General features: G+C 43.7%; 3 protein-coding genes and 1 long non-coding RNA gene across 12 annotated transcripts; 2 read left to right on the plus strand and 2 right to left on the minus strand.

Moving 5' to 3' along the window:
- Nucleotides 1-1,924: 1,924 nt before the first annotated feature.
- PARK7 (Parkinsonism associated deglycase) lies at nucleotides 1,925-11,788 on the minus strand. 5 transcript variants are annotated; one of them, XM_065696171.1, is made up of 7 exons: nucleotides 11,681-11,788; nucleotides 7,664-7,799; nucleotides 6,524-6,625; nucleotides 5,831-5,890; nucleotides 4,941-5,010; nucleotides 3,296-3,382; nucleotides 1,925-2,380 (listed from the first exon to the last, which is right to left on the minus strand). In XM_065696171.1, the coding sequence occupies exons 2-7, from the start codon at nucleotides 7,751-7,753 to the stop codon at nucleotides 2,220-2,222; spliced, it is 570 nt and encodes a 189-aa protein (XP_065552243.1). In that variant the 5' UTR covers nucleotides 7,754-7,799; nucleotides 11,681-11,788; the 3' UTR covers nucleotides 1,925-2,219. The 5 variants fall into 5 exon arrangements, with proteins under 5 accessions (XP_065552243.1, XP_065552242.1, XP_065552244.1 ...); XM_065696170.1 differs by lacking the exon at nucleotides 11,681-11,788 and adding an exon at nucleotides 11,366-11,457; XM_065696172.1 differs by lacking the exon at nucleotides 11,681-11,788 and adding an exon at nucleotides 10,908-10,980.
- TNFRSF9 (TNF receptor superfamily member 9) lies at nucleotides 11,025-17,784 on the plus strand. Of its 3 annotated transcripts, none has more exons than XR_010616230.1 (7): nucleotides 11,025-11,478; nucleotides 11,653-11,790; nucleotides 12,234-12,300; nucleotides 12,467-12,603; nucleotides 12,864-12,998; nucleotides 13,133-16,241; nucleotides 16,351-17,784. XR_010616230.1 is itself a non-coding variant. In XM_065696167.1 (7 exons), exons 1-7 carry the CDS (start codon nucleotides 11,163-11,165, stop codon nucleotides 13,258-13,260), a joined length of 837 nt encoding a protein of 278 aa, XP_065552239.1. In that variant the 5' UTR covers nucleotides 11,027-11,162; the 3' UTR covers nucleotides 13,261-17,784. The 3 variants fall into 3 exon arrangements, 2 of the variants coding, with proteins under 2 accessions (XP_065552238.1, XP_065552239.1); XM_065696167.1 differs by having other exon boundaries at nucleotides 11,027-11,277; nucleotides 11,362-11,478; nucleotides 13,133-17,784; XM_065696166.1 differs by having other exon boundaries at nucleotides 13,133-17,784.
- On the minus strand, nucleotides 14,219-26,524 carry LOC136022621 (uncharacterized). 3 transcript variants are annotated; one of them, XR_010616231.1, is made up of 5 exons: nucleotides 26,236-26,524; nucleotides 24,741-24,857; nucleotides 22,872-22,952; nucleotides 16,066-16,199; nucleotides 14,219-15,494 (listed from the first exon to the last, which is right to left on the minus strand). It is a non-coding gene; the product is annotated as an uncharacterized LOC136022621 (long non-coding RNA). The 3 variants fall into 3 exon arrangements; XR_010616233.1 differs by lacking the exon at nucleotides 22,872-22,952; XR_010616232.1 differs by lacking the exons at nucleotides 22,872-22,952; nucleotides 24,741-24,857; nucleotides 26,236-26,524 and adding an exon at nucleotides 19,523-22,013.
- On the plus strand, nucleotides 23,913-27,870 carry UTS2 (urotensin 2). The gene is made up of 4 exons (XM_065696173.1): nucleotides 23,913-24,015; nucleotides 26,267-26,377; nucleotides 26,950-26,993; nucleotides 27,585-27,870. The coding sequence occupies exons 1-4, from the start codon at nucleotides 23,913-23,915 to the stop codon at nucleotides 27,699-27,701; spliced, it is 375 nt and encodes a 124-aa protein (XP_065552245.1). The 3' UTR covers nucleotides 27,702-27,870.
- The last annotated feature ends 12 nt before the right edge of the window (nucleotides 27,871-27,882 follow it).

Consider the following 27,882-nt stretch of genomic DNA (forward strand, 5'->3'; position numbering starts at 1 on the left):
AAACTTGCCAAAGAACTGCAGCAGAACCAGACTGCTCACTCTCCACCTGCTCTTTGGTTCTTCTGGTTCAGAGCTGCTGCTTCATCTGTAACCTCCTTAATTGTAAAGGAAAATATTTTTCAGCATTTAAAGTGTTCACTGCTGGCACTAGCATCTATGCCACCTTGTATATATTCCTGTTCCTAAGTCATATAATACATCTCAATTCAGTAAAAGTGCTCACTCTCAACTATGCATTAAAGCCTACACAACAACCAGAATCTTCTTGAGAGATGATACAAGGCATACAGACGATGCTAACTGACCACCTTCTCAAACAATGCACCCTCCAAGTCCTCCAACTGTCAGGGAACAAAGTGGTAAATACTAGTTAGAGAAGAGTGGATGCACCCTTTTCAGTTTAAGCAAAGTTCTGTGGCAAAAAATATCCAATCACCATAGGCTCCTAAACTAAAGCCTGACAATGATAAACAGGCACAAAGTCTCTAGCATTCATGAGATACTGAGCAGAAAAGTACATCTCATCTTTCTGTAGCACATCAAGTGGATTTTAGGAGAAAAGGCATATAACAGCTAGAAAGGAGCCTCTTTATGAAATGAATGAGGAGAACATTGCATGAATTGGAAGGCTCATTTATGCCTTATATAAAAGATTTCTGAAAGCCTATGTAGGTAATACAAGCATGGAAATATTTTCCTTGTAATGCTATAAAGCAGTACTACAGCCCAGGAATGCACAGCTTTTCCTGTATTCTGAATTATGCCCACTTACAAACAAAGTGCTTATTCCAGATTCTGGGACAAAGAATCCTTCCATCATTTGCTTTACATTTGCACAGCAATACCAGTTAGATGTGCAGATTTAAGGAACAAACATGTCCAATCTGACACAGATTACAAGTTTTTGCATATCTTGAGCATCTTTCAAAGCTAGAGAAACATATGGAAGATTTCCTAAACAAATTAGAGGCAGAGCACACAGCTAAAGCAGTTCTTCCAGTAGAGACTAATAACGTAGACATTACCTCATTCTAAATTTGCAAAAGGACCTATGTATTTCATTACTAAAATGCAGTAACTGAGAATGAACTTGGTTCCCATTAAAATAAGCAATCATAAAAGGCACCTGTGAAGTCATTTTCTGAAGTTCTGACTGGGCACTTGAGATTTATGCTGAACTATGTCTCCAGGTGCTGGGGTAGTCCAGAGAGGTGCCACCTCGTAAGCATCATGTGCCAGTCATGTAAGATGACAGTGCCAGATAACAGCAGTTATTTGGTAAAAGAAAGGGAGCAAAAGCAAAGATTGATCCCAAATTCTTAATTCACATGGGAATACAGCCCACTACTTCCTCCAGAGAGGAATTCGGAGCCCAGCAATTCCTCTGAACTGACACATGCTCACTTAAGCCAGGCTTGTTGAAAGTTCCAATTTATAGTAAGCAGAAACAAGCACTGCTTTTGGTGGTAAACTACTAAATCCAAACTTGCTGCTTTATGCTGATTATCTGCTGCTTAAATAGCTCAGTGGATCTGCAATCATTTAACACAGAGAAAATTCCAACAGTACCATGGACAACCTGCTAGCTGTAGGAATTCCGGTGTGCTTGACAAGGTTAAGAACACTTCACAACGATCATCAAGTCCAGCTCCTAACCCCAAACAGGACAATCTAGAAGCTAAACAATGCATATACGAGTGTTGTCCAAATGCTTCTTGAACAGACAGGCTTGGGGCCATGACCACTTCCCTAGGGAGCTTGTTCCAGTGCTTGACCACCTCCTCATTTTGGCTCATACTTGAGGAAGACTGTGTAAGAGTCTATACAAAAGTTGTTTTGAATAGTACATTAGTAGCCATAGTGGTGAAAAAGGTTTCACAGGTCTGGGTTAGGAGGAAACATGCAAAGAAAAAAAACACACAAGCAGGGTTGCTTCATTTTTATTTACTTTGCAAACATTTTCCCATGTGATTTAAATGCCAAGAGCTAACTAAGATTATTAGGTGCTGACTGCTTTTTTGTGATGAAGCTTTTTGCTAACAGGTTCTTTTTCCAGGAATAAAGAACACTGGTTTGCTAAGGTGTCCCAGGTTAGGGAAGTACGGTTGCTAATTTCACCCCAATTAGACTGTATTTACAACAGTGCATCTTACTATTATTCCACAAAGGATGAGATTCTCTACCTGAAATTCTTCTACTCCCTAGCCCACACCAGGATTTCACTCTTTCAGTATTAGGGGTGCCTTCACCTGTTCAGCCACTTCCTTCCCCATCAGTGTTTCAACAATGGCCAACCCAAATTCAAAGCTGGTACCAGGACCACGGCTGGTGAGGATGTTCCCATCTTTCTCCACACGGCTCTCAGAGTAGTTGTAGTGTGCTTGGGGAGGACACACAACAGAAAGAGGGTCAGTCTCCAGCAGAGTGCTCACAGATGCTTCAGAACATAGACCTGCCTGTCAGGACACTGCCACTTGCTGCCTGTAGGCCCTGATGGCAGTCAGCATGCAGTGACAACGGCATCATGCTTCATAGAAGGACCCAGCCTGCCTTGGGTTCTGCACCCCGGCCCCTCTGGAACCAAGCAGCTCCTCACTGCCTGCAGTCCTCAGAGGAAAAAGGCATACAGCAGTATGGGAATGCACCTCTGGATTCTACAAGCTCCTCAAGAAGTGCTTGCTGTGCCTGTCAGCTCCTGTGAGGTTACTTCTGGAAGTCAGGCTGGTTTTGTGTAGCTGTTCACAATCTTCTTTTTTTCAAAAGCATGCAGAGGGAACTGGAGGAACCCTGCCATCTCCTGCTCCTCTCCAGACTTGTTAATGTTCACAGAATGACTTCTTAACAGTACTCCACCACTTCTTCCTTCAGGTATGAAAAGGAAGTGTGGACCCATGAGCTGTTCACGGCATGAAAGAACTATTCATGGAGAGCAGGAAAGGTGCTACCGGGGTTTGCTGCTGGCAGCATGGAGGCAAAGAAGCCAAAGGGCAAGAGATGGCTCAGCCTCAAGAAGATAATGGGGAAAAAAATACTCCTAATAGGACAGCAGCAGTGTATTTTCCCGAAGGATGAGAATGTCAATAGAGCCCTCTATTTTCAGGTTAAACAGACTTGGAAATACAGTCTTACCATATTCAGTTGAATTGTGATTATATTCAGGAAAGCACGATGGCAATTCAGAAATACAAAATACGATACAAAAGCAATTTTCCTTTCTTTAAACCCAGGGTTCAGCTAAAAAATAAATTAAATCTGAGAAGGGTTTAGAGAGAAGCTTAGAAAAGTCAGTACATACCTCCGTTCATCATCTTATCTTTGGCCAAAGGATGTGTTGTGACTTTACTCCCAAACGCTATGCCATGTGCCAGAAGGGCAGTAGGACCTGTAAGGAAACAAAGCTGCACCAGTCAGGAACTGCTTCCTGCTACAAACACTTTGAAGGCACTATGCCCTCAAGCAGCCAAAGCTCACTGTGGACAGACTACTTTTCATAAAACTGATGCCAGCCATATCTCTGAAGCAAAAGGCCTCAGAGAGAACACAGCTGGATAATTCCTCCCGTTCTATCACACAAAATGCCCTGCGCAGAGAAACATACAAAGAAAAGAAAAGGCTTAGGGAGCACCCAGTGCACACAGCATCCTACATGTGATTGTGCTGCCTTTGAAGAACACTGGTCACTTCACATCCAGATAATACACTTTATTTAACACTGCTTGAAACTGGAAGACATTAACAAGGTCCTTTTACTTTATGACCTTGTTAAGCCTTGAATTCAGAGACTTAAAATTTCATTTGAGCAAGTCTTTACATACTGCAGTTGTGTGCCAAGCAGTTTTTTAGACAGATGATGGACTAACTGCTAAGTTTTTGATTTTAGCAGTCTTTCCCTTTTCATACTTCCTTCTTGGCCTGAATTGAGGAAGAACTTTAGGTCAAGAAGTCTTAGGTCATCTGACCAAAAAATCCTTACGGAAATTCAAAAAAAAAACCTGAAGGGAGGATTTGCCTAAAGTGAATTTCATTTCTGTACATTCGATTTGCTTCAGATACAGTCCGGGAAATAACCTTCTTTGTGTTATACTGGAATCAGGTCTAAGAATCATACCTAAATAAACTGTGCTGATTACAAGAAAAAGCCTTTATTGGGCAATCATGAATTTGAGATTGTTCTGCAAGAGAGAGAGATGGAGAAGCAGAAGACTGACATGGTCAAGAGTGTTCACATCTCTCTATGCATTTCATCTAACTGAAGAAAGCAAAAAAACACCCCAGCAATGTACCAGAAAACACTCCACAAACACACTCTGTTAGGCTGTCTTTTACACGCTCATTGCCACCTTCCTTGTTCTCAGCTACAGGTACCTAACCCAGCCCCTTAGTTCAGTTGGGAGCACTGGCAATTGTTCATCTTGCTTTGTTCCATACAAATCTTACAAAGGAATGGACCGGATACCCAGCTGTGCAGAGTATGTAAGCAGACAACCCTCTCCTCAGGGTAATTCCATCTTTTACTAACACACAGATGAGGAAGGATGAGCCTGTAATTCTATACGTACAGCCTTCCTTCTGAAGTTAAAGGGCAAGAGAGGAGATGTGAGATAAATTTATAGCAATGATGTCCTGCCAGTACTGTGTCCTCACAGAAAGATCACCAGAATAAGCACATATTTAGTACAAAATCTTAGCATGTCACCTTTTACTTTTATTTTAAATACAACTGATTTGAAAGAACTAGATGCCAAGCAGAACTTGCAGGTTAAGTGTTCACAGGAATTCAGAGATTCTTCTATTACATTTAGATGCTGATGGGTGCATGTATAGTACAAATCCCTGCTACTCAATTCCAGGAATACTGATTTCTCAGACAGGAAACTGTCTCCATGCCCCTTCAAAATATCCAAATGCTTTTTACAAATCAACACACCTCGTTAACCCACCTGCACAGATAGCAGCAATCAGGCCTTTTCTGCTTTCCTGGTCTTTCAAAATTTCCTTCACAGCAGGAGACTGTATGAAGAGATCATTTCATAAGTCATTGTTTCGGATTGATTATTTGAAGCATGGCTGGTTTTTTTTCCACTGCAAATTCCTAAACAAGTTTTACAAAGAAAACCAGCTGACAGCTCCCCATCCTGCCTCACAACAGAGGCCAATGAAAACACTAAGAAGGAGAAAAACTGAAACCAGTAAATACTTGTCCCACAAGGCATGAGCAAGGAAACCAGAAGGCACTGCAAGGAAGTACTTGGCCCATGACAAAGCTAGTTTAATCCATAGTTATAGAAAGTCACTGCTTAAAATCTTTGCAAGGCAAATAAGAAAGATTCATGAGATACCTCCAGTCTCTACAGTTCTTAAAAAGATTTATATGGGATACTTGACTCATATTCCACAGCTTACAAACTGTGTGATACCATCTAAATCCTGACAGATCAACTCGTTTGTCTGCCTGCCTTTCACAAAGTATTTATACTACCACTACAACAATTTGGCACCAGAGACAGAATTCTTGAGCAGAGTCCTGTGGGTTCAGCCTGGTTTATATTTCATGGAATTACATCTTCATTTGCAACTGTTTCATCTTCATACGATTATGAACAGAGATGTTTTCCCACAATACAGAGCACCCTTCCATTTTTATGCTGCTTAACTAGGTATTCAAGAATTTACCCAGTTCTCCCACCTATATGTTGACAAGAAAGGCTTAAGACAATTAGTTTCCTGATTCATTCAGAAGATGAACTGAATCTGCAGAATTACTAAGCAAGTGCAGACCACCCACTACTCATGAGGATGCCAATAAATTTCTAAGATACCAGAACTTTACCTCTGACAAGTTTTGAGCTCCAAGGTTACCCCCAGGCAGGACCACGACATCATAAGGTCCCTAAAAAAACCCGTAAGATAAAATTAGTCTGTTGAAGAGAGGCTGGTACATAGATTACACTGGTTTAAGGCCACTACAGCTGAGTGGAGTGTGAATCAAAAGGATCTACCTTTCTTCTACTGAAGAACACTTTACAATCAGAGAACCAGTTCCAGTCATGGAACAAAATACCATTTCCTGTTCTAGGAAGAGCATATTATTGACAAAGTCTGTCAAAGAACTACCTTTGAAGCCAAGTGAATTTGCTTCAGCAAGCAAATGGCAGCTCTTGCATTGTAAGGACAAGTGGTTTTGCTATAATCTTACTGCACAGGTCTAATTACAGCATCCTTTAGCTTCCCATCTGAACTTTTCAGCTGTTTTTGCTGGGATGACTAACATGAAAAATAAAGTTCTATTCTTGATGCTTTGCAAAACCAAATACTTGTGCAGAATGAAATCTGTCTGATCCTAACATGCTATGAAACAGGACATCACTGAAGGGGAGCACTGCGGGATGTACAACTCTGTGATTCACTACTGCACAGAGCTATCATAACATGCACCATATTTCTAAAGGTAAAGCATAAGCTTTCCGAATTCCTCTGAAACTGCGAGAAATGCTGGCCATTACATTAGATCAGGATGACCAACCTCTTTTCTGGCATCTTCAAGACTGGCATCAGGGCAAATGAAGACATCTCGACTGCACTGTACTGGTTCTTTTCCTGTGAGGCCTGCAACAGTCACCTTGATCTAACAGAAGAATATGTGTATCATTACAATTCAAGAACTCAGGAATTGTACTTATCTGTTAGTTTTTAAGTAGAACACAGAATAAGCAAAGCACTACTGAAAACTGTCAAGAACAGGGAACACTTAACCTTCCCCAAACAATGATTAAATCCAAATGTACAAGGTAAGTAGTGATTTCACCTAAATATTAACAAATACCTCTAATAATTCAACTTTTCAAACAGGACATTTAGAGAGTATCTGATCCCACGGGATTTAAATAAAACAAACCAATACAACCCAGGAGAACTGGACTAAGTAGAGCAGGTAATGAATTGAAAGTCTCTTTGCAGGCTCAAGCCATTCTCAAACACACTTATGGCAGCTTCAGTTTTCTCCCTTGACTTTTAGATCCCTGGTTATAATATCGCACAGCTCACATTCACTAAACAAGCAGGCAAGCTTGTTCTTCTTTTGGCAGCCAAAATGAGCCGTATATTAATGGAATGACAAGCACAGTGGGAGCAGGTAATTTTTATTTTAGCCATTTCTATACATGTGAAATTGGTGTGTTTATGTTAAATCTTATTTCCATACCCAATCAGATGACATCTCTACAGCTGCAATAGTAACAAAGAGCATGAGGAATCCCTCCAGACAGAACTCCAGTTAATACCACGATTTTAAATGTAGCTCAAGATAAGCTATGTAATATCATGAGCTGTAATGTAGAGTTGTTCAGACCCCTACAAAAGAAAAGCACATCCTGCCACTGTGCACGGCAGTAGCCGTGTTTTCTGACAGGGTAAGATTTACTTGAGACATCTGTTCTACTCTACATGAGGTTTGTATTTTAAAAGGCCATCTTTTGCACAAATGTCACTTGTCATGCATGCTTATCTGGGCCAGGGCACGCATATAAGCTAACAGTGGGAAAACACATTTTCACATTATACAACAGGCTACATGCGGAACTCCTCGCAGTGAACATCAACTTGAGGCAAAGATTTTCCTTTGACCAGGCACTCACAAAAAGCTTTTCACTGTCTGCATACTCACCCCAGCTCTTCTCATAACATCAGTGGGGATTACAGTTTCCATTTCCTCTGCCCCTTTCGCTAGAATCACCAATGCTCTTTTTGAAGCCATTATCTTGAGCGGTTGTTATTAGGTGAGATGGTTGTGAAGGGAAGAGCTGAAGGGAGGGGAGACAGAAAGAGACACTGTGCTAAGACAGCAAATCCCCTACTACAAATCCTTCCAAACATTTAACAGTGAGTATTTTGCATTTTTGCATTATCTTTCATTTAAGCCACCTCAATGGTTCACTGACTTGAACACATATTCATAGCAATCCCACTTAAATAAAAATCTTTTTACAAAGAATGCATTATGGTATTGAGGGATTAAGGCATTTGTGCAGTGGGAAGCACAGCACATCAGCACCAATGGCCTAATCAAGACTTTACATGACTGAGTGTGCCAGAGAGCAGGGCTCAAGGTGGGTGGTAGAACGGTTTTCAGTTTGCACGCCCTCACTCATACCCAGACTACTGACTCCTACCCAGGTCAGCATTTACAGAAAGGGCTTGCATGAGCTTTGACCTCATATCTGGTATTTAGTTTCCACGTAGCACGAACGAAAAGTTTCCTGTGACTTGTAACGACTTGACCCTGCAAAACCTCATAACAGATTTTTGTGGGTATGTCACAGTTTTGTGGGGGAGAAACATGAGTGCATGTGTGATGGGGGAGCAGAGCACAGCATTTAGCAAATGGAACAAATTAGACTTTTTTTTAGCTCCTAAATTCAAGTTGAGGTCAATGTCCAGATTTCCATCTGCAGGTTAAGTTAAAGTAACTTTACAAGCTTACACTTTCTGGCAGAAGACTCTGAAAGCATCTGTGATTTAGGCAGGCATTTTACAGGTCATCCACCCTATGACACAGGACTTTTTTTCTCTATGTAGGGGCTTTCCTTCTGGAAATGCAAGTAGCATCTGGGAACTTTTCATAAAATGAGATCCACATTTAGTTGCCTACTTGAAAGGAACCCATCTCCTCATCCTGCTTCACCTTTGTCTATTTCCAGGTTCACTCCCTACTGTTTTCCTCATTCAGAAAGATACTCTTTCTAAAATGCAATAATATAGAATCATAGAATAATTCAGGTGGAGAGGACCTTACGATCACCTAGTTCCAACCCCCATGCCATGAGCAAGGACAACTATACAGCAGAACACCCTATAGCATGCAGAACCAGCCCAAGCAGACTAATAGCAGACTAATTCAGTGTGACAAACCCTACTTTTAGGTAGCTTTATGTACTGTCAACACGAGGCCAACTGAACAAGTACAATGAAATCGTTAAGTACTAGCAATAACTTCAGGATAACATGGAGCTTTTTAGCAATTCATCTTGGAGGTATATGTTGATTTATAAAATTAATTTTCATGAATTTGTATGAACACATCTGAATTCATCCATAAATATGTGTGACTTTAACTACCAACAGACATCAATAGCCATAATGTGGAAATACTGCATTTGCTTTTTATCGCAGCAAAATACTGTAGATCATAGTTTGTATCCCTCTCTCATCAGTTCTTTAGATGCAAATAGGCACTTGACCCTGAAAGCTTTTCTCTTTCCCCTAATCCAGCAAAATGCAGCCTCTCCCTACTGCCCCTAGGCGTTTACTGTAACACACTGGCAAATTCTTGAGCACTAGTACTGCTCTTTACATGGGTGCATATGTACACAGCTGCCACGCCGTCTACGCGACCAGGCCAAGAACGTTTTCAGAGAAGGCAGAACCAAGCTGTATTGCCATAGCAGCCATCCCGTTTTAACCAGCTATCCACCCAAAATACAAACCGTTCGTTTACTTCTCAGTGCCAGCACATGCTCAGGCTACCTCGAACCTTCAAGCTACGCATACTCCCCTATGGGGCTACATTTCTCGAGAGGGTACCTTACGGCAGTTAAATCAGAACCCCCAAGAAGGCGGCTTTAAGGCAATCGCACCCTGCAGCGCCTCGAGCGAACTGCCGCAGAAAGGGAAGCCTTACGGCTGACCAGCCCAGCTAATCCCGGGGAAAGGCCACGGCCCTACACGTTCATGTTTATTTTAGGACGCGGCGCCGTGCGACGTAGCGGGGATTTCAGAAGACCACGAGCAGGGGCACAAGGCCGAGGCTGCGGGGCCTCCAACCGCACGGAGCACAGGCGTCAGGAGGCCTGGGCCCTTGAAGTCAAGCAGGCGGCCTTCCCCCCACAGCCCGCCGCAGCGCCCGCTCGGGCAGGCCTCGGGGCCCCCCGCACCCCCCGCGCCACGGCCACGGCCCTCCGGGGCCTCCTCCGGTCAGAGCCGCCGAGCCCTCGGCGCTACGCGGCCCGCGTACGCAGCCACAGCAGCGGCCGCGACTCACCTCAGCCGCGGCGCGGAGAGTGCAGGAGCCCCCGCCCCGGGCCCGCCCTCCCGCTCAGCGCCGCAGCCCGCCCCCTTCTCCCCGCTTAACCCCGCTCCCTGCCGGCGGCCGCAGCACTGCCCCGTCCTCGCTGCCCGTTGTCACAGCGCTCCGGGTTTATCGCCTTCGCTTGCAGAGCGCGCTTCGCTGCCCTCCGCCATGACCGTGTCACCCTCCTGCAGCAAGGGCGACCACGTACCTTCGACAGGAGCTGCCGCTGCTGCTCCTCAGCGGCCCTCGCACCCCCAGTGCCCAACCGGCACCCATGCCCCGGGACCGCGGCTCCGGGGCAGTTTCCCCCGGGCTTTGGGAAGTTTCCGTGTTGTGCAACACACCGAGCTGCTGCCTGGGCCCCTCCGAGCCGCAGCGGCCCCGTGTGTCACGGGGCAGGACCTCTCCGGGGGCTTTCCTGAGCTCCCGGCGCGGGGGGGGGTTACGGGAGCTGCCCATACCGGGCCTTACTGAGCCCGGCCCCGGGCCGCAGCCCCGGTGCGGCCGCCGGCCCGTTACAACCCGCTCCGGCCCACAGGGACCTGCACCGCCCGCGACCGCGCAGGAGGGGCGGGGATTGGCCGCGAGGAGCCTCAGCGGGCGGGGCTTAGCGGGCTGGGGGCACCGCCCCCGGTCGCGGGCCGTGCGCAGCAGGCACCGGGCACAGAGGAGCGCCCCCCGCCGGCCGCAGCGCTCGGGTCCCGGTCGGTTGCAGGGCCGGTACCCGAGCCCGGCCGGGCTGTCCGTGCCCCGCCAGCCGCGCTCCGACCCTCGCCTTTCGGGGGCACGGCCTGGCCGGCCCGGGCTCCACGCCACCGCGGGGATTCCGTGCAGGACTCACCGGGAAGCCCCGACGGGGACCGGCGAGCGCTGCCCGGCAGCGCTGAGAAGGCTGCGGGCGCTGCCTGGAAGAGCCGAGGGTCGCGCTGGGGGGGGGGGGGGGGGGGGCGGGTGTTGGGGGGCCGGGACCGGAAACCCCCGCCAGGCCGGGGTTTCCCCACCAGCCGCGAGTGACGCAGCCGGGCCCTCTGGGGGCGGCCCCCTAAGGGCCGGCACCACCGGTCCCGCTCGCAGCCTCGGGCCGCGCACTGACCCGATGGGAGCGTCGGCAGCGCGGGCGCAACTGGCGCTGCTGCCGGCAGCGGTGCTGGCGCTGGCGCTGAGCCCGCACCCCTCGGCAGCGGGGCCGTGCGGCGCTGGCTGCCCCGCGGGTGAGGGCAGGGCCAGGCCGGGCAGGGGCTGGCCGGGGCGCCGGGCGCGGCCCCGCGGCACCCACTCTCTGTCTCGGCCCGCAGGTACCTTCGTGGCGAGCGAGGACTGCTGGCGAGCCGGGCGCTGCCGGCCGTGCCCGCCCGACACGTTCTCCAGCGAGGCGGGACTCGACGTTTGCACCCTGTGTCGGAAGTGCGAAGGTACCGGGCGCGGTAACAGATGGCGCGGCCGCTCGGCACGGTCCTGCGAGTGACAGCGGCGCTGCCAAAACAACGCGGGGCTGCGCGCTGAAGCCACCAGGGCCCGAGCCTTTGCTGCGCACACCGGGCAGGCCTGAGCGCGCAGGTAACCTAAACCTTGCTTCTGCCGTTCAGGAATATTCAGGTATTTAAAAGAATGTACCTCAAAAAGCGATGCTGTATGCACGTGCAAGGAAGGGTACCGCTGCAGTGGTGACGGCTGCTCCCGCTGTGACCGGAGCTGCGGCGTGGGCCAGGAGAACACCAGGAGTGGTAAGGCTGCCTTTCCCCACCACCAGATGCACCGCTGCCTCTTGCACTGCACGGGAACAATTAGAGTAAGGACCTCACTAGGCAAAAGCTGCCAGTGCTATGAACAGTTTGCACAGAAGCAGACAAACCCACGAAACTGTAGCTCAAATCGTCCACTACGGAGTTCCCATCGCATGAAGGCTCTTTTGTCATCACCATGTGGGGAACAGCTGGAAACTCTTAAGATTTAGACATGATTGTGACATCCTGTGCCAATAAACTGGCCCTGCAGTTGGGTACCGTACTGGACCATAGCTCACACTTGCCTCGCATACTTAGAGCAGCTTATAGAGTAGTAATTATGATCCACATTTGTATAATTATTGTAAAAGCAGGCAGAAATGTTTCACATGTTGATTTAAATGCTTACCTTGTACAAGTTTACGCATCCTTGTCTATTGAAGGTTGCCGAGCTTGCCGCTATGGAACTTTTAATGATCAACCTGATGGCTCCTGTAAAAACTGGACCAAGTAAGTCATGTAAAAAAAACCTGCTACAGCTGTTACACTTGGACTGGACTTTTTGCCATGGTTTTGGTTTGTGGGTTTGTTTGCGTTGGGGATTTTGTTGTTGTTGTTTTGGTTTTTGGTGGGTTTTTTCCCCCTCTCCTCCTGTTTTGCTTTAAATGTCTTTTAGGTGCTCTGGAAACCAAGTCCTGGAACCTGGAACTGCAGCAAAAGATGTCATTTGCAAACAGACTTCAGATAATCCCCGTTTAGTCACTACTCTATCTACCACGGCTCCTGCAATTCCATTTTCTATCACTGTGCCAGGTGAGTCATTGTATAATATTGCTTATAGAGCTAAAGAATTATGACTTACTTTGAAACATTCTATAGCCCTCACCTCATTTAGAGTCTGTTCAGAGACTGTTTAGAGACTGTTTAGAGACTGCCTCAGAGTCTGTTCTCTGTTCAGTGCCAGTGTTGCTGACTTATCTAGAAGCAGAGTCGGAGACAAAGTTGCCAGCTGATTCAAGGGCAGTAGAATTCTGCTCTGTAACACTTCTTAGAGAATACTGTTTGCTTCCTAGGGAAGGACCTCCAGATGGACATTGTCAGAATTTCTCTTGCTGTAGCTGGGCTGTTGTGCATAGTGTTTCTTTTACCTTCATGCATATGCTTCAGTATCTGGCAGAAAAAGAAACTACATGCTGTCTTCAAGAAAAGTAAGAGAAATGCTCTTCAGTTTTTACTGTTGAAATCAGAAATCCGGGTTTTTAAATGCTTTCAAAGATAGCTGAAAATAGTTGTGGGGTTTTTTTGGCCTTGTAAGTCAGAAACATTTGCTCTTTTTCTGTAGTGCATACAACATCTGAACAGTCAATTCAGGAAGATGATGCTTGCAGCTGCCGCTTCCCTGAGGAAGAACAAGGTGAATATAAGGATTGTGGCAAATCCACAGAATTCAGAGATCTTTTGGTGAACTAGGAACTGGACTGTCCAGGTCATCCACACTGGAATTTCCTTTTGGAACAGGGATCTGTTTATATAAATAGAGGGTATCAGAACTTGTGAATTTCCGAGGGTTAAATAGCAGCCACTGAGGGAAAAGTGGATCTTTTCCATCTCAAAAAATAAATAAATACTTTTTAAAAAAAAAAAAAAGCAAAGCTCCAGTTTGCTGACTTTATGTTAGACCTAGGAATTGTGTTTCTAAGAAGTGGTACTTGATCTACATGTAGAAAAAGTTTGTACACAGAACAAGTAACAGAAAGGTGCAATGGCTTTGTGGTCCCTCTTATAAATGGTGCCTGAACCATAATTTACATGCATCATTTGACACTGAGAAGACCTGTAGCACATAGCGGAGCCATATGCAACACTTGTGGTCTCTACTACAACTTCTAGCCATCGTCTTGGGGCTTGGGCTCCTCTTAAAGTTTGGCTCAAACCCAACAGCATTGGGTTTCATGTGCAAATAGGTAAGACCTCATTTCAGACCCCATCAATGCTAAAAGCAAATACCTGGCCTGACCACTGCACACCTTATATGTAGGAGAGAGGAAGCCATAAAGATCTAGAGCTGTGAAGCGTTCCATGATAGCTCTCATCTGCTGTTGTATTACACTGATAGGCTTCAGAGAGGCAGTGGAAACACTGAGAAAAGCTGTGGTTGACTTGGTCTTGCCAATAGATGTTACTGTGCAGCTAGACTGCACCACCTTCAGCCCTACATCATTCAACTCTGATCTTTTAGGCGATGCAAACATTCTGTACCTTGCAAATGTGATACATGTCTGGTACTATTTTTAAAACCTTTCCAACCTCAGGGTTACAACTTCAGACACTATCTCTTTGATCAAATTCAATTACTGTTACTTTCGTCTTTAAGAGAAAAAAAGAAATGCATGTTTGAGTCATGGCATTCACAACATTTGTGACCTTCTACAAAACCAAATAATTTATTTCTTCAGTAAGTGTTATTCAAAAAATAGAATGAAAACCCACCAGTGTGTCATGTAAAGGGCAATTTTCCCCTCCGTGTGATTTCAACTTGGGGAACGCTGTTCTTGTGTTTGACGAATGACAGCCTATCTCTTCACACAGCAGAAGATTACAACAGCAAATTAGTTTCATCAGACCACACTTCCAGATTTTGATAAACTTGTATACAGTAAATAGAAAACCGTATGTCAGAAAATACCATATTGAAGCCTGAACTGTGAACTTTCTATCCCTAGCCCAAGTCTTCTCTTCATTAGTACCTTCAACCATGAGAACTAGGTGACTGTTATGTCAAGTTCACTAACTTAAAAGACATGACACAACAAGCAACCTTTGCACCAGTGGACAAGATCTTAGAAAGGATAAAATAGTTCTGCTTGTGAGTAGTTTCTAATCCACACATAAGGTATGAGAATTGATGTCTACATCCTGTAAAAATACCGAAAAATCCAGTGTTTTCTCCTTGGAAAAGAGAGACAGCAGTTGCAATTCTACATTTTGTTAGTGCTTTCTGTGTATATTTTGAAATGCTCCAAAGACAGTGCAGACCCCTTTTTTTGACTTTCCTGTACTTTAAGCAGTCAAGGTAGTTACTGAACAGTGAGGTGCTCATTACAACAGCTTTTCCAGACAGTTTGATCTTGCTGTTTTATACCAAAGTTTCAGGAGTGGCCTAAAATTCCCATGAATCAAAACAAAGCCTATGGAAGGGAAACCAAAAAATCCTGAGTAGTGCAGATTGATTTCTCAGAATAAGGGACACATTTACACCAAAACTGGCTTTCTGAATTGTTTCAAGGGAAGTCATTCACAGAAAGGAAATACATTCTGAATAAAACATCAGGAGCAATCCTCCTGTCAAGCAACGGATTATGTGGATAATTCAAATGTGCACCTTGGCTTCACAGGAGCTTTTATTGAACAGATTCTTTAATACCTGAACAAACTTACCAGTTCATGTGGAAATAACGCAGGATCAGTTCTTCTAACTGAGCTCCAAGTGTTGTCTGCTTTCTGTGCATGTCTCAATAATCTTACTATATAGCAAGTAAAAAAGGAACCAGGAATGCCAGGATGACTCCGAAACCACCCGGGTGGTTGGGGATGAGGTAACAGGCCAGATGCAAGTTTTTGCATTTCCATTTGTTTTTCTTGGAAGTCAGAAAATGTCCTCTTAGCCAGACTGTGCAGAGGCCCGGGTGATGTCAGGTGGAGTTCTGAAGGCATGGAAAAAAGAGACAAATCCTCTTTATAGATAAGTTTAAGCAAGGGAGCCTGCTGCTTTTTTATTGCTTCCAGAACCAGCACTATTTCTTAGCATAGTTACTGACATCAAAACTGTGTTTGTTGCAAGTCTTGGCTTTGTAATTTCTTGAAAGAGTTGTGTGGGCAAGGAAAGCAAAAGGGTTTCTGCCCCTCACCTCCCTCTCTTCTACAGGCATGCTTGTGCATCTGGATGATTGAGACAATGAAACAATAATACCTCCTCTCAAACACACAAACATCATTTTTTCAAAGCCGAATATGATGTCTTATTTTCAGTCTATCAGATCCTTCATAGAAGCATTGTCTTCTTTGATAATCATTTTGATACTAAGATTAACGATGTGAAAACCTCCATAGGAGAGGTCTGCTCTGAAGACACTTAACACATGTGAAATAGTATTAAACAGGGAACCTGTACCACTCTTGCTTGCATTTTAAACAGGTGACTAAAAGTCAAGGTAAGTTTCACTATTAAAATAACTCAAAAATAACTCAAAGTCTTATTCCATCACCAAGTGTTACCTTAGTTACTCTCAGCTATGAACAAGCCTTCCCTGATACAGTGCTCTCTTCAGAGTCTATCAAAGGAGGTTCTCCATCCCACAGGTTTGTCTTAGCTCTGCATCAGGAACAGATGGCTGAGCATCCTTCCATCCCTGGAATGAAAAAGGTTGTTGGATACCATCATTACCTTCACTGTAAATAAGAACTTCTAATACCATGTACAAAGAAAATGGAAATTCCCTCTAACCTCAATTTGGCAAGAGTTTATTATGATATCACCTACTCTTTCCTTTCACCTTCTAGTTCCTGGGTGCCTGCCAGTTAAAGCAGCAGACTATTCCTGCAATAGTCTGAAGCAAACCGGATTGTATTTTAATGAAAAAACCCCAAACCACCTGCTGAACACCAGCTGAAATCAGGGAAAATCTCTCCTGTTTGTATTAAGAAAATAAATCAGGTTTTATTTGATTTACCAAGTGCAAAACCCCATACAAAGACACCTACTTCAATTTAAGGATCTTAAACCTGTTCAATCTACTCTCAGTTTACATAAGCCAAACTGAAACAAGACATTTCAAAGCCGAAATAGAATGTCTGAGTTACCCATTTAAGTCAGTTTTAACCCACTACATTAGCTCACTTTTCTCCTGGAGACAAGCACTGCGGCAGGTTCAGAACAAACACGATTTTGGAAAACAAGAGGAAGGTGGATGGAGAGGTGAAAGAGGCACTTTGCTTTAGCTACAACACTATAGACTTCAGAAACATCTATATTTAAAACAAAATATTCTAACATTCACAGCATTGCTATTTTTACTCCTTCCACTTAGAACATGTAGAAACCATTTAGCCTGAAGAGAACACGATGCAGCAAGGAGAGGAAAAGTTATCACACTGCTTTTACTCTGTGCAGCTTTATACAAATTTTAGAGCAACTCAACATGCATTTACATGCCTAAAGCAAATTTTACTGAAGTATCTAAATCATAACATATTATTCTTAATCTGGAATGGAAAGTGAAAAGGTATATGAAAGGAGTGGTGGGAGGGAACATTATTGAGTCCAGAGGAGCTGCAACACTGCAGTTGAGCACCAGAGCGGTTTAACCAAGCTCCAGTGTCACCAGAAGGCCTGAGGTTTCCCCTCCCCAATTCACATTATCAGTATTACAGCCACCCTTAATAATGCATCTTTTTGCACTGCTGTGGGACACCTCAGTAAGTGCAACACCGTAGAGAGCAGAAGTGTAACCATGGAACATGCTTGATGGTTCCCTCATAATTAGGAGCTCTAATAAGAGAAAAGGAACCTGCTGTTCTGTTCTTTATCTTGTAAGTTAGAGGATCTGAAAATCTGAATAGGCTGTCAGGAAGCCACTGGATATGACAATAACATATTCTCTTGTCATTGTGTCTCACTATGTGTGCTCTCATCAACAGGGTAGGCTACAACCAGAACACTTCTCACATGGAGCAGTGAGGCTGGAACATGGAACATTTCTGTGCTTTTCAAAAGTGATTAAATGTGCCTCAGGAAATTACAGAACAGGAAAAGGACTTAACTGTGCTGTGGCACTACTAATTGTCCTCCTCGTATAACTGTTTCTGCGCCTTCTCCCAGCCATTCCTAATGACACACAAAGAGATCATCATGTAAATAAAACATCCGTATGGTGGCAGAAACCAGCAGTAAATGAAGACTGCTTTGGAGGCTTCCTGCACTACCCTACCTCCACAGATTGTGGCTGTCATTGGATTATTTCCTTCTAAGCATAAATTCTGCTTGTCTCGTAGAGGATTTTTAGATAAGCTATACAATATGATATGCATGCTCTAGCCTTTGTAAAGCAACCCACTTTCTCAGCTGAAGAGGCCAAGAATACAGCTGAGCAGTTACAAACAGCCAGAAATACCTCCCCATTACCCTCTCCAGTTTAAGGAAAGAGGATTGCCACACGGACTAGTGGAGAAACGGATGGAATGAGAGCAGGAACCACAGAATTGTTTAAATTGGAAAAGACCCTTAAAATCACCATAAAGAGCATCTAAAAAGCTAGTTTGGGTGTTGGTTCTTTGCAAAAGACCTGGAGCGTTTCCTCTCCTGGTCTTACACATCCTTCACCTCCTGCTATGTGAGGAATCTTCTTAACCACTAAATAGCAGCTAAATAGCAACTTCAGAACTCTCATGTATCGCCAGTCTGCCCTGGGAATTCTTGCTGGAAGGAGGACTTTGCTTCCATTACCAAGTTCCAGCATAGCAAGTGTCGTGATTTAAACCAATCCACACAGGTTGTCCACTCACCCCCCCCGACCCTCCCCACTCCCGGAGGGATGGGGAGGAGAATCAGGAGAATGTAACTCCCATGGGTTGAGATAAGAACAGCCCAGTAACTAAGGTATAACACAAATCACTGCTGCTACCGCCAATGATAATATTGATAAGAGAAAATAACAAGAGAATACGATACCACCGCCGAACGAGTTCAACCCTCCCAAAGAGAGAGTGTGCCCTTCAGGTAACTCCCAGTTACCTCCCTGGGCATGACGTGTGTGGTATGGATACCTCTTTGGCTAGTTTGGGTCAGGGGTCCTGTCTCTGCTTCCGCCTGGCCTCCCCTTGTCCCCAGCAGAGCATGAGCCTCACAGAGTCCTTGGCCAGAATAAACATTACTTAGCAACAATTAAAACCAATCGGTGTTATCAGCTCTCTGCCCAGGCTGGAAGTCAAAACACAGAGCTTGCACCAGTTACTAAGAAGGAGCAAAACGGCTCCTGGTAAACCCAGGACAGTATGAAACATTCAACTTGCCAAATCAGACAAGGACCTGCTATGAGCTTCCTTCCCCTTTGTTAATTCCTAATCCTGTTGATCACTCCCATCCACAGGGACAGCTTTCCACTCTAGTCAGATCAGACAAAGTCACCACAGAGAAAATCAGTTCATGCTTGTACTGGGAATTATTTGATAAAGTGGAATCCATCTCAAACAGTGAAGATTCCACATGGCTGACTGCCAAGAAACATGCATTCATTTACAAAATAACCTTGAAAGAACTGCTTTAAAGATGCCCAATGAGACCTACGCCAACTTTCCCCCTGTTAAGTACACGTATTTGTCCTGGAATATGAATCACAGAGCCTGCAGAGATTCCATTTAATTAACAAAAAACCTCCAAGTAGTGAAGGATTAAAGGGATTATACACTTGGAAAGCAAAGTAAAAAATTAAAGTCTGCTTTTGTGAGCCATTCATTTACTGCCTACGCTGAGTAGGGCAGTTAAATGCCAGTGATCATTAGGATACCTCTTGGATTAGTTCATAGCTCCTGCCCACACACTGAACTTCTATAGAAGTACTTGAAATTTGTTCTCTCGTATCAGTTGTGGGAATGAGAGTGATCCTGAGACTCTGTGGTGAATGAGTACACAAAGGTGAACATTTGAACAGGAAAATAAAGAAAAGCATCAGGACACCTCTGACAAAATTGCCTTTGTTCCATGCCCTCTCTAGATGCAAGCTGTTTGCCTCTCGCTTTGCAGTGAAACAAGGCCATCTTCAGAGACAGGAAACTCCTCATAGGCATCCAATATCGGCACCCTGCAGATGACAGGGTATAAAGTAGTTTCAAACAGGGAGATATGGGAGACACCTCTTATACCTCATCCATCTTTTGCAATTTGCTGCTTTAATATTTCTGCACTTCTTCACTTTGAGCCAGAACAAGAGCAAGACAACAGCCTGGGCTGCCCACCCCCCATCATCCCAACTACTAAGAAAAGAATCAGCACTTCCCTGCTCTCATAATTGCAGTTTTAAAAATAAACTGCAATTGCATAGTTAGTTCCATTACATCTTTGGTGGAAGAAACCTGATTTCAGGATCTGGGCTCTGCTCCTCTATTTGCAGCTGCATTATCCAGAACCCGATTCCCATGTGATGTGCTGTATTTCCAAGCTCCAGTCATGCCAGACTTACTTTCCTTCATGTCCAACAGTGTGAAGCTTCAAGTTTTCTAATTCTGTAGTGCTGAGAGGACAGGGATTTAAGGACCAGTTTGTCAAGCTTCACTTGGAGAATATACCCAGACTACAGTCTGCCAGCCCAGCAGGGCCAAAAATCAAGAGGGTTTTTCCCTCCCAAACTGGTGGAAACTCTACCACAAAGGAGCAGTGTTTTAGCAGCTGTGATTCTCTACCAGAGAACTTTCAGACAATTTGCCAATTGTGCACCGAAGTATCTTCAGAAAGGCCGATGGACCTGCTGCCATCTTCTTTTATACAGAGGTATGTATTCAGTGAAGCACACGTACTCACCTATGCCCCTTCAGCCCACCAGAGAGCAAGAAAACCTGGGTCAGAACCTCTCAGAGATCCTGCTTAACTTTCAGAGAAACTCAGAAGATAGAAATGCTACTATGCATAGCCAAATACACCATGTAGTGCTACGTGATTCTACAGAACATATGCCACGTGTGCTACATTACAGTTAGGCAGAAGCAGCATCTTCAAAGAAGGAAGTTAACTGCAAGCGCCCATGGTACGGTTGTTTTTGTTCCTTTGATCTGCTGAGTCGCCCAATAGGCTGTTTTCTGCACACTCTAGAATGTAGAGTATACATAAAGTAATGCAAACTAACGGCAGGAAAAAGCCTTATTGCACGTATGATTTCACAATGATCTAATAAACATATCACAAAGCTGAGCAACTAGCTAAAATGGGAAATTTTAAGTTAGTGTTAACAACTTTGGTGTTAACGAGGCCACAATCTGCTAAGGCAGCAGTGACAGCAAAGCAAAGACCCCCTCCCCAAACTGCCTCAATGATAAGCTAGACCCTAGCAGGGAAGCAAGCAATACTACAGGTATGCTTTTCTCTCACAGCAGCCAATATGTGTAACTCATTGAAACAAGAGGTTAAGTTAAAAATTCTAGTAAAATTCAAGGAAGAGGTGGAAATTTATATCAAACAAGCTCATCTGCAAATTACTAAATTCAAGCCAAAAAGCTACATCAAAAGTTATACCAAGGAAAAAGTCCCTCATACGAATGCTGCTGCTAAATCACATCTTCTCTGAAGTTCCTGCTCTTGCTGACTGTCACAATACTGCACTAAACCAACAACTTATACTTACTTACCATAACGCACTTTAAAACAGGGGAAAGAGCTTTTGCATCATAGATTAAATTTAACCCTTCCTATTTTCGCATCATTTTGGTGGGTGGTTTTGTTGTGTCTAAGTTTTTGTGATTTCATCAGCAACTTACTCTTCACGAGCCATCATTTTAAACTAAGAATAGCTGTTTCTTCTGATAATTAAGAATATTTTATGATAGGATAACACATACTTACTACTTAAAGAGTTTGCTCAGTAATTTATCTGGACTACTGCTGCTCTCTGTTACACTGAGGCACCTGAAAGTCTATGAGAATAAAACTTATTTAAGTTTGCCCACAAAATAGTTTTGGTAAGAATTAAGTCAATTCCCAAATTTTCAAAGTGCAATTCACACTTACGTCCCTCACCCATGTGCTCAGGGCTTTGTACCTTTGTTTAGGATGAGCTGTTTCTTTGCTTTGCATGATGACGTGTGCACTGTCCCCTGAGGAAAATGCCTTTGACATTTTGGTAGAGGAAAGAGTGTCTTAAGTGACAATTTCAAATCTGAGTAAAGGCAATAAGCTGTGGGCAAGCTGCCCGACTTCCACATGACGCACTTCATGATGGCTCTAAGAGGCTGAGTCTTCCTTGAGAGAAGATAAAGGACATCAGTTGCTTGTGAAGAGTGCTTCATTAGCTTTCCTTGGAGGATGCTCAGAGTGAATATTGACAATGCCATTGTCATTGACAGTTCACTGAAGGAGAAGCATTGTACAGGGCATCCAGCACCAACAGTGAGATCATGCATCAAATCAGACCTAATTACTGTCTGCAGTTTTGGAATGAAGAGTTGCATGACTCAGATGAGGAGAGAGAATTCCTTTCTTGCTACTTCTCTCATAGGGAAGCACAGGGAAAGAGGTGCATAAAATACAGGAATTAGGTTAATTCTGTAGAGAAATTATTTTGTCATATCCATTCACTTCAGCAAAGAGAAGTCCCGAGAAATAGGATCTGTAGTTCAGACACCTGCAGCATATGTCCTGTAAGTCAATATTAGACCTCTGTACACAGAGGATGACAGAGAAGTTTAGGTTAAACAGACCTCTGCAGGTCCTCTCTTACCTCTCCCACCTTTACACTCAAAGCAGAGCATTTGAACTTACATAGGGATGCCCATGGCCTTGACAAAGCCTTGGTTTGAAATTCAGTCCCCTTCCATCCCTGGAGCTGTTAAACCTGACTGGATACACTCCTGGACAAACTGCTCTGGCTGACCCTGATTTCAGCAGGGGAGGTTAGCATAGAAGAGTTCCAGATTCACAGAGTCTACAGCTTGTCTGGGCAACCTGTTAACATGGGGTGTGCTCTCTCTGAATTAGACTTGCAGCACAAATAGCCCTGTTCTAGGTGATGGTTGTAGTTAATCTGCAATTAACCCCAGGAGTCACAGAATTTATAATATAAAAATGAATCTTCAACAGGAAACGTTAATGAAGGAAAATGCAAGCAGATCACTCCTTCTGCAACTTAAAATTATCACACAATTCAGCAGAGGGAAAGAACTTCAGCAATGTTAGTTGGATTTTACAGTATATTGAAGAGCATTTAAAGGCACATTTGATTAGAGAGGCAGGAAAGAAAATTGCCTAAACTTTAATTTCTTATGAAGAGCCATAACCTTCTCACCACCTGAAGGAAACAAAATTGTCGTAACTTACTTACAAGGCTCTATACAGTTGGATATGATGCTTCACAGAGCATGAAGATGAGGGACCAGTCCAGTTAAGTCTTCTCTCTTTGATACTAAATTGTAAGTAGAGAAGACAAAACATGCTAGATGGAGGGAAATGAAGACTAAAGTTTGAGATTACATACAGCAACTACTGTGCTAGCATTAAAAAAAAGCAAAAGCTGAGCAAGGAAAAAAATCCTTAGCTAACACATGCAGAATTAGGTAGTTAGTTCCAATGGGGGAAGGAGAAGATAAGCAAAATGGAAAAGGGTCTCCCAGTCTAGTGAGGGACCTGTGTTTAATATCAACCAAAGCAGTTTATATGTACCAAGCAAGTCTCCAGATGGAAGCTGTGCTTTTTCTGCCAAGACAGTTCTCCAGGGCAACACTGGATGAGGTCTTCTCAAATAAATAGATGTGAAATGCTCCAGGGGGCTTGGGGAGCTCAGAAATCAAACTCCCCTTCCATTCACTTTGTAAATGAACTCGATATTTTAACTCCCCTTCTCTTGTACTTTTTCTGGCACAAGAACCCCAAATACAACACAACACATCCATCCATCTCCCAAGAAGAAAAAAAAAGTGAATTTCATATCAGATGCTTTGCGTCAAGGCTGCTAAGGCTCATAAATCAGCTGTCTGATTGCCCTGGTCATTTCAGCTAATGTCTGACCCTTTTGTTAACTCATGATTTATAACTGGAAGTTACTTTTTTTTTAATGCCAGATTTATAAACTTTACTGTGCTTGGTTTGATATAATATCCATTTTGTACACCAAGCTATAAGACAGTAAATTTATTGTCTATGAACTGTTACCTTGAAAAATTACATCAATGCAAAGTGGTTTCCATTTAGAATCAATGGGCAATAAATTCATTGGATTTTTTTCTTCTGAAGGGGGGAGAGAACATGATGATATTTATGAGGTCATGAGCGGCTATATAACGGGTGAAACTGGGAGCAGAGGCAACAGACAGGAGTTCGGAGATACAGGGGTAGGCAAAGACGAGATCCGTTCAACACAGCAACAATGCATAAGCTGGTATTCTGCTGTCTCATTATTATTGGCTTCTCCTGTCCTCTCTCATCTCTCCCCATCATCAATGCCAGTGAGATGTCGTATCAACTCTCAGGTAAGAGCATTTTGATTTTAATGGTCAGAAAGCAGGGGCTGAAGCAGCAAACCCAGAAGAGAAGCAGCTATGCTTTCTGAGGGGCCTTCATCTGTGCTGACCAGCTTAAGCAAAGGTGGGAATTTCTTCCCAACACTGGCAGCACACGTGACATCATCAGTGAAGGCTACTCTTTAAAATGGGGGAAACTGGGTGCCCTAAATATTTATTCCTGCTGCTTTGAGATCCAGGAGACAAAGGTATCTGAGCCTTCCAGCACTGAATGCAAGCTGGCACATACAGCGTCTGTCTTTGAAGCAGCATTAGTACGCATTGAGTAATTTAAGGAAACCTGGCTGTACAGTGATATTTAGCTGAAGCTGTATTTAAAAAGGGGGAAACCTACTGCGGAGATTGATGCATTCCTACTGAGATCAAGAACAGGCAAATCTGTCTTATACTACAAAACCAGTGTATTGAGCATGCTATTTGTTTGCGCTAAAGCAAATTCCATTCAGTCCAGTGGAAGAATGAATCTTGGCTTGAAAAAGTTGCCCTCAAAGTTTGGCATTATAGCGTAAGTCAAGACTGAAAGAGCTCAGTAAAGATGCACAACAATTGGGATGGTTGCTGTCATCAGAGCTGACCTGTGCTGGAAGAGTTTCTGAAATGAGTTCTGAAAAGCCAGGCAAATCAAACCCAAAGTTACGGCATAAAGCTGACTATTAAGAAGTGGCTGTTCTTACCTGGTTTTCAGGTACAACAGCCCTTGTGCTGGTTTCTAGGTATCAGTAGTCCCTAGCTTGCTTTGAACATCTTGGACTCACTAAGCCAGCATCTTCTTAAGCCTTCCTCTATGTAACCTGCATTTACAGACAACCGTGACTCAGTATGGATAGCATCTTATCACATCACAGGGTGAACAAGCTGGCTCTAACATTACTGCATTTGTTTGAAGACATCCATTAGGCTTATTAGATCTTCCTTGCTAATATAAAGTCTGTGCACTGGGTAAGATAGAACTCTGTATATTAAAGAGGGCTCTTATTTATGGCTTTGTGGTTTGGTTTGGGTTTTGTTGTTGTTGTTTGTTGGTTTGGGTTTTTTAATCTCAAAATCATTTTACCTGCCAACACTGCTCTGAATTAAAAAATAGTAAAAGGCTAGAGAGAGGAATTATCTACATATAGCACATTATTGGGAAGTTACAATACTCTTATAGAGCGTCTTACACTGAAATCCCCACTGTCCTCTATGACTATTTGTACAGTGAACAAGCTAACAATGTGGACATCAAAGGTCTTCATGTTCTTGATCTTTGTCTAAGATTTTGAAGTGTTGAGGGATTATTTTCAGCAGCTTATTTTCTTATATATACACCCTATTAAGGAGTTAGGGATTCTTACCCACCCTGCAGGTAAGAGCAACTAGAATGCCATAGTATCACCTAAAAGTGCAACTAGAAAACAATACTCATCTCCACAACTGAAGTCTGACAATAGCACCCTCTTGTTGCCCCCAGTTTTGAATGTCTGCTATATATTAGCAAACATGAAATTTACTGCTCAGATTACAAAAGCCTTATTTACCTCAACTGTAACATCGAAAAGGGCTCCTGTTGAAGACCTGCTCTGGGGCACAGCCTAGTTACAGGAATCCAAATTCTCTCTGCACCTACAAATTAATTCCATCAGGCATCAGCTATCTGTTATTTCAGAAAAAGCAGTAGTATCTGTAACTGGTACATACATTAAACAAGAGAGATGACTGAAACGCATCGAGAAGCATAGCTGCCAAAATATTCCTACATTTATCCTGCCCTTCACCTCATTTTATTGCATTTAATAGTTGGGAAACCCAACAGGTTAATAGGCCTTGAACAGGAAACTTTGTCTTTATTCATAAAAAAGCTCCAGCACAGGAACTAGTTGATGTAGAAATGGACTAAAAACTGGTGTGCGAGTTCCCCAAGCAATGGGAGCAGCTGCTGTTGGGTCAAAAAACTTCCTTAAAGAAAGATCTGCCAGAGAAATGAGGATCTGGCATTAACATCAGGAAGGTTATCTCTTCTCAAAGCTTTGGAAGAAAAAAACCCAAGACAAAACACACAAGTATCCCTATTATATTCCTTAAATGAGGATGAGCAATTTCATTATAGTCTTCATCAGGTTGCCAACAGACCTGATGAGAAATCATCTGAGACAGACTGAAACAGGGATTCAAAGCAAAAAACCCTCTTACTGTACGCTTGTTTGCCATCTTCCATTTGCAGCTGATGAAGATCCAAGATTAAACCTGGAGAGGCTGGGCAGCCTAGGAAGCACTTCCCTGCTTCAGTTCCTGCCAGAGCTCTTGGGCACACTGACTGAAGACAATAAAGGAGGTGAGGAGTTTACCACAACAGTATATGGAGGAGTGCCCATGGTCTGCATGTCCAGCTTCCATAAATATTTTGTCCCACTCCTGGGGATTTTATGGAATACAGCATTATGCGCAAGCAACAGATAGTTGACATTTAGTGAACTGGGACCTTGGGTAAACCTGCTGAGCAGCCATGCTTGCAGCTCAATATTAGCTGTAAAAGTCTCCAAGTCAATTTAGTAAAACCTCCATACAACAAAACCAGGGCAAGGCAAAAACTGGCCTAGAAGGAGCTAGCAGACAAAACAAAACAGCAGTCTCTTAAAAACCATCAGTACTTGCAGAAAATGCAGAATCAACAGCAGCAGATGGTTCTGGGGGCAACAGATGCCTGCTGAAGAGGACAATACAGTTTGCATCTGCTGAATCCCAGATCCTGCAAGGAGAACTGGCCCTGCTGCATCAAAAGGGTTTTCTGCTTGGTCCACTGAACATTCCAGACTCCTGCTGGCTCCAGCGTCATGGCACACAATGCCTTGTGTAGGTTCCTCATTTCTAAATGGTAAAACATTTCATTATGTCTCCCCTCTCCAGGTCTTAGCCCCAGCAGCTACAACCCAAGGGAAAATATCAAAGAGGTAAGTAAATGACCATCTGTCACTGAAACAAGAAAAACAAGACCCCACATTTTAAATCACATTTTAAAATACATGGAATTGTTATTATCATTTAAGAACCAAAGACTTCATAACCAGTATAGACTAAAACATGCCACAGTGTTCTTGAAGCAGGAATCATTTAGCTGTTTGGTAAGTGGGAGGTGGGGAAAACAGCAAATAATCCAGAGCTCTTCATTCTACCCACCCCAAAAAACTGCTTTACTAAATAAAGGCCAATTTCCAGCTTCACCAAGCCAAGCCATTAACCAGTATAAGCTGCATGTTATTTCCCCCCAACACTACAACAATAGGCTACACAGTATTATCAGATTTGTTATGAACCATTAGGTAAACAGAGAACATAATACCTGCTGAATTGAATACAAAGGCAGAAGACAGGGACCAGTTTTAGTGCATCACCTAAATCAGAGGGCACGTGGGGCAGGCGCCTCTCCTTTCCCCCAGTCAGAACACAGGGCTGTGCAGTCAGGTGGGGCACTGGGGAATGGACTTTCCCACTGGGAACATTTATCATCCAACAGTAACCTGTTTAATGTTGTTCGACTTTAGACTTTCTACGAAAATCATCCTCGAATTGCTTTGCTGGGCCGCTTCTTGACCAAGGATAGGAAACAGTACAAGAAACGTGGGAATCTTTCCGAGTGCTTCTGGAAATACTGCGTGTAAACAGGAGAAGAAAATCCCCCTGACTTTGGTTGCATAATTTATACAGATGTCTGAAAACATGTTTACAGATTTGCTTTTGATTTAAAATGAGAATGAAGAAACATGAAGATAGCTCCTAACTTTAGATTCTATGCTACTTGGAAGTTAATAAATTCTTGATGTTTTGCAATGATGCTGTGAG

This window comes from Lathamus discolor, chromosome 16, assembly GCF_037157495.1.
Source record: "Lathamus discolor isolate bLatDis1 chromosome 16, bLatDis1.hap1, whole genome shotgun sequence".
NCBI classification, from domain to species: domain Eukaryota; kingdom Metazoa; phylum Chordata; class Aves; order Psittaciformes; family Psittacidae; genus Lathamus; species Lathamus discolor.

Excerpts from the sequence above, each read along its gene's own strand:
- PARK7 (XM_065696171.1), bottom strand. The coding sequence starts at position 7,753 with ATGGCTTCAAAAAGAGCATTGGTGATTCTAGCGAAAGGGGCAGAGGAA. Across the intron at positions 5,011-5,830 it reads GAGCTCAAAACTTGTCAGAG|TCTCCTGCTGTGAAGGAAAT; the intron begins GTAAAGTTCTGG and ends CTCTTCATACAG. Across the intron at positions 3,383-4,940 it reads GATTGCTGCTATCTGTGCAG|GTCCTACTGCCCTTCTGGCA; the intron begins GTGGGTTAACGA and ends GTTTCCTTACAG.
- TNFRSF9 (XM_065696166.1), top strand. The coding sequence starts at position 11,163 with ATGGGAGCGTCGGCAGCGCGGGCGCAACTGGCGCTGCTGCCGGCAGCG. Across the intron at positions 11,791-12,233 it reads CCAGGAGAACACCAGGAGTG|GTTGCCGAGCTTGCCGCTAT; the intron begins GTAAGGCTGCCT and ends TGTCTATTGAAG. Across the intron at positions 12,604-12,863 it reads ATTTTCTATCACTGTGCCAG|GGAAGGACCTCCAGATGGAC; the intron begins GTGAGTCATTGT and ends TTTGCTTCCTAG.
- UTS2 (XM_065696173.1), top strand. The coding sequence starts at position 23,913 with ATGCATAAGCTGGTATTCTGCTGTCTCATTATTATTGGCTTCTCCTGT. Across the intron at positions 24,016-26,266 it reads GATGTCGTATCAACTCTCAG|CTGATGAAGATCCAAGATTA; the intron begins GTAAGAGCATTT and ends TTCCATTTGCAG. Across the intron at positions 26,378-26,949 it reads GACTGAAGACAATAAAGGAG|GTCTTAGCCCCAGCAGCTAC; the intron begins GTGAGGAGTTTA and ends TCCCCTCTCCAG.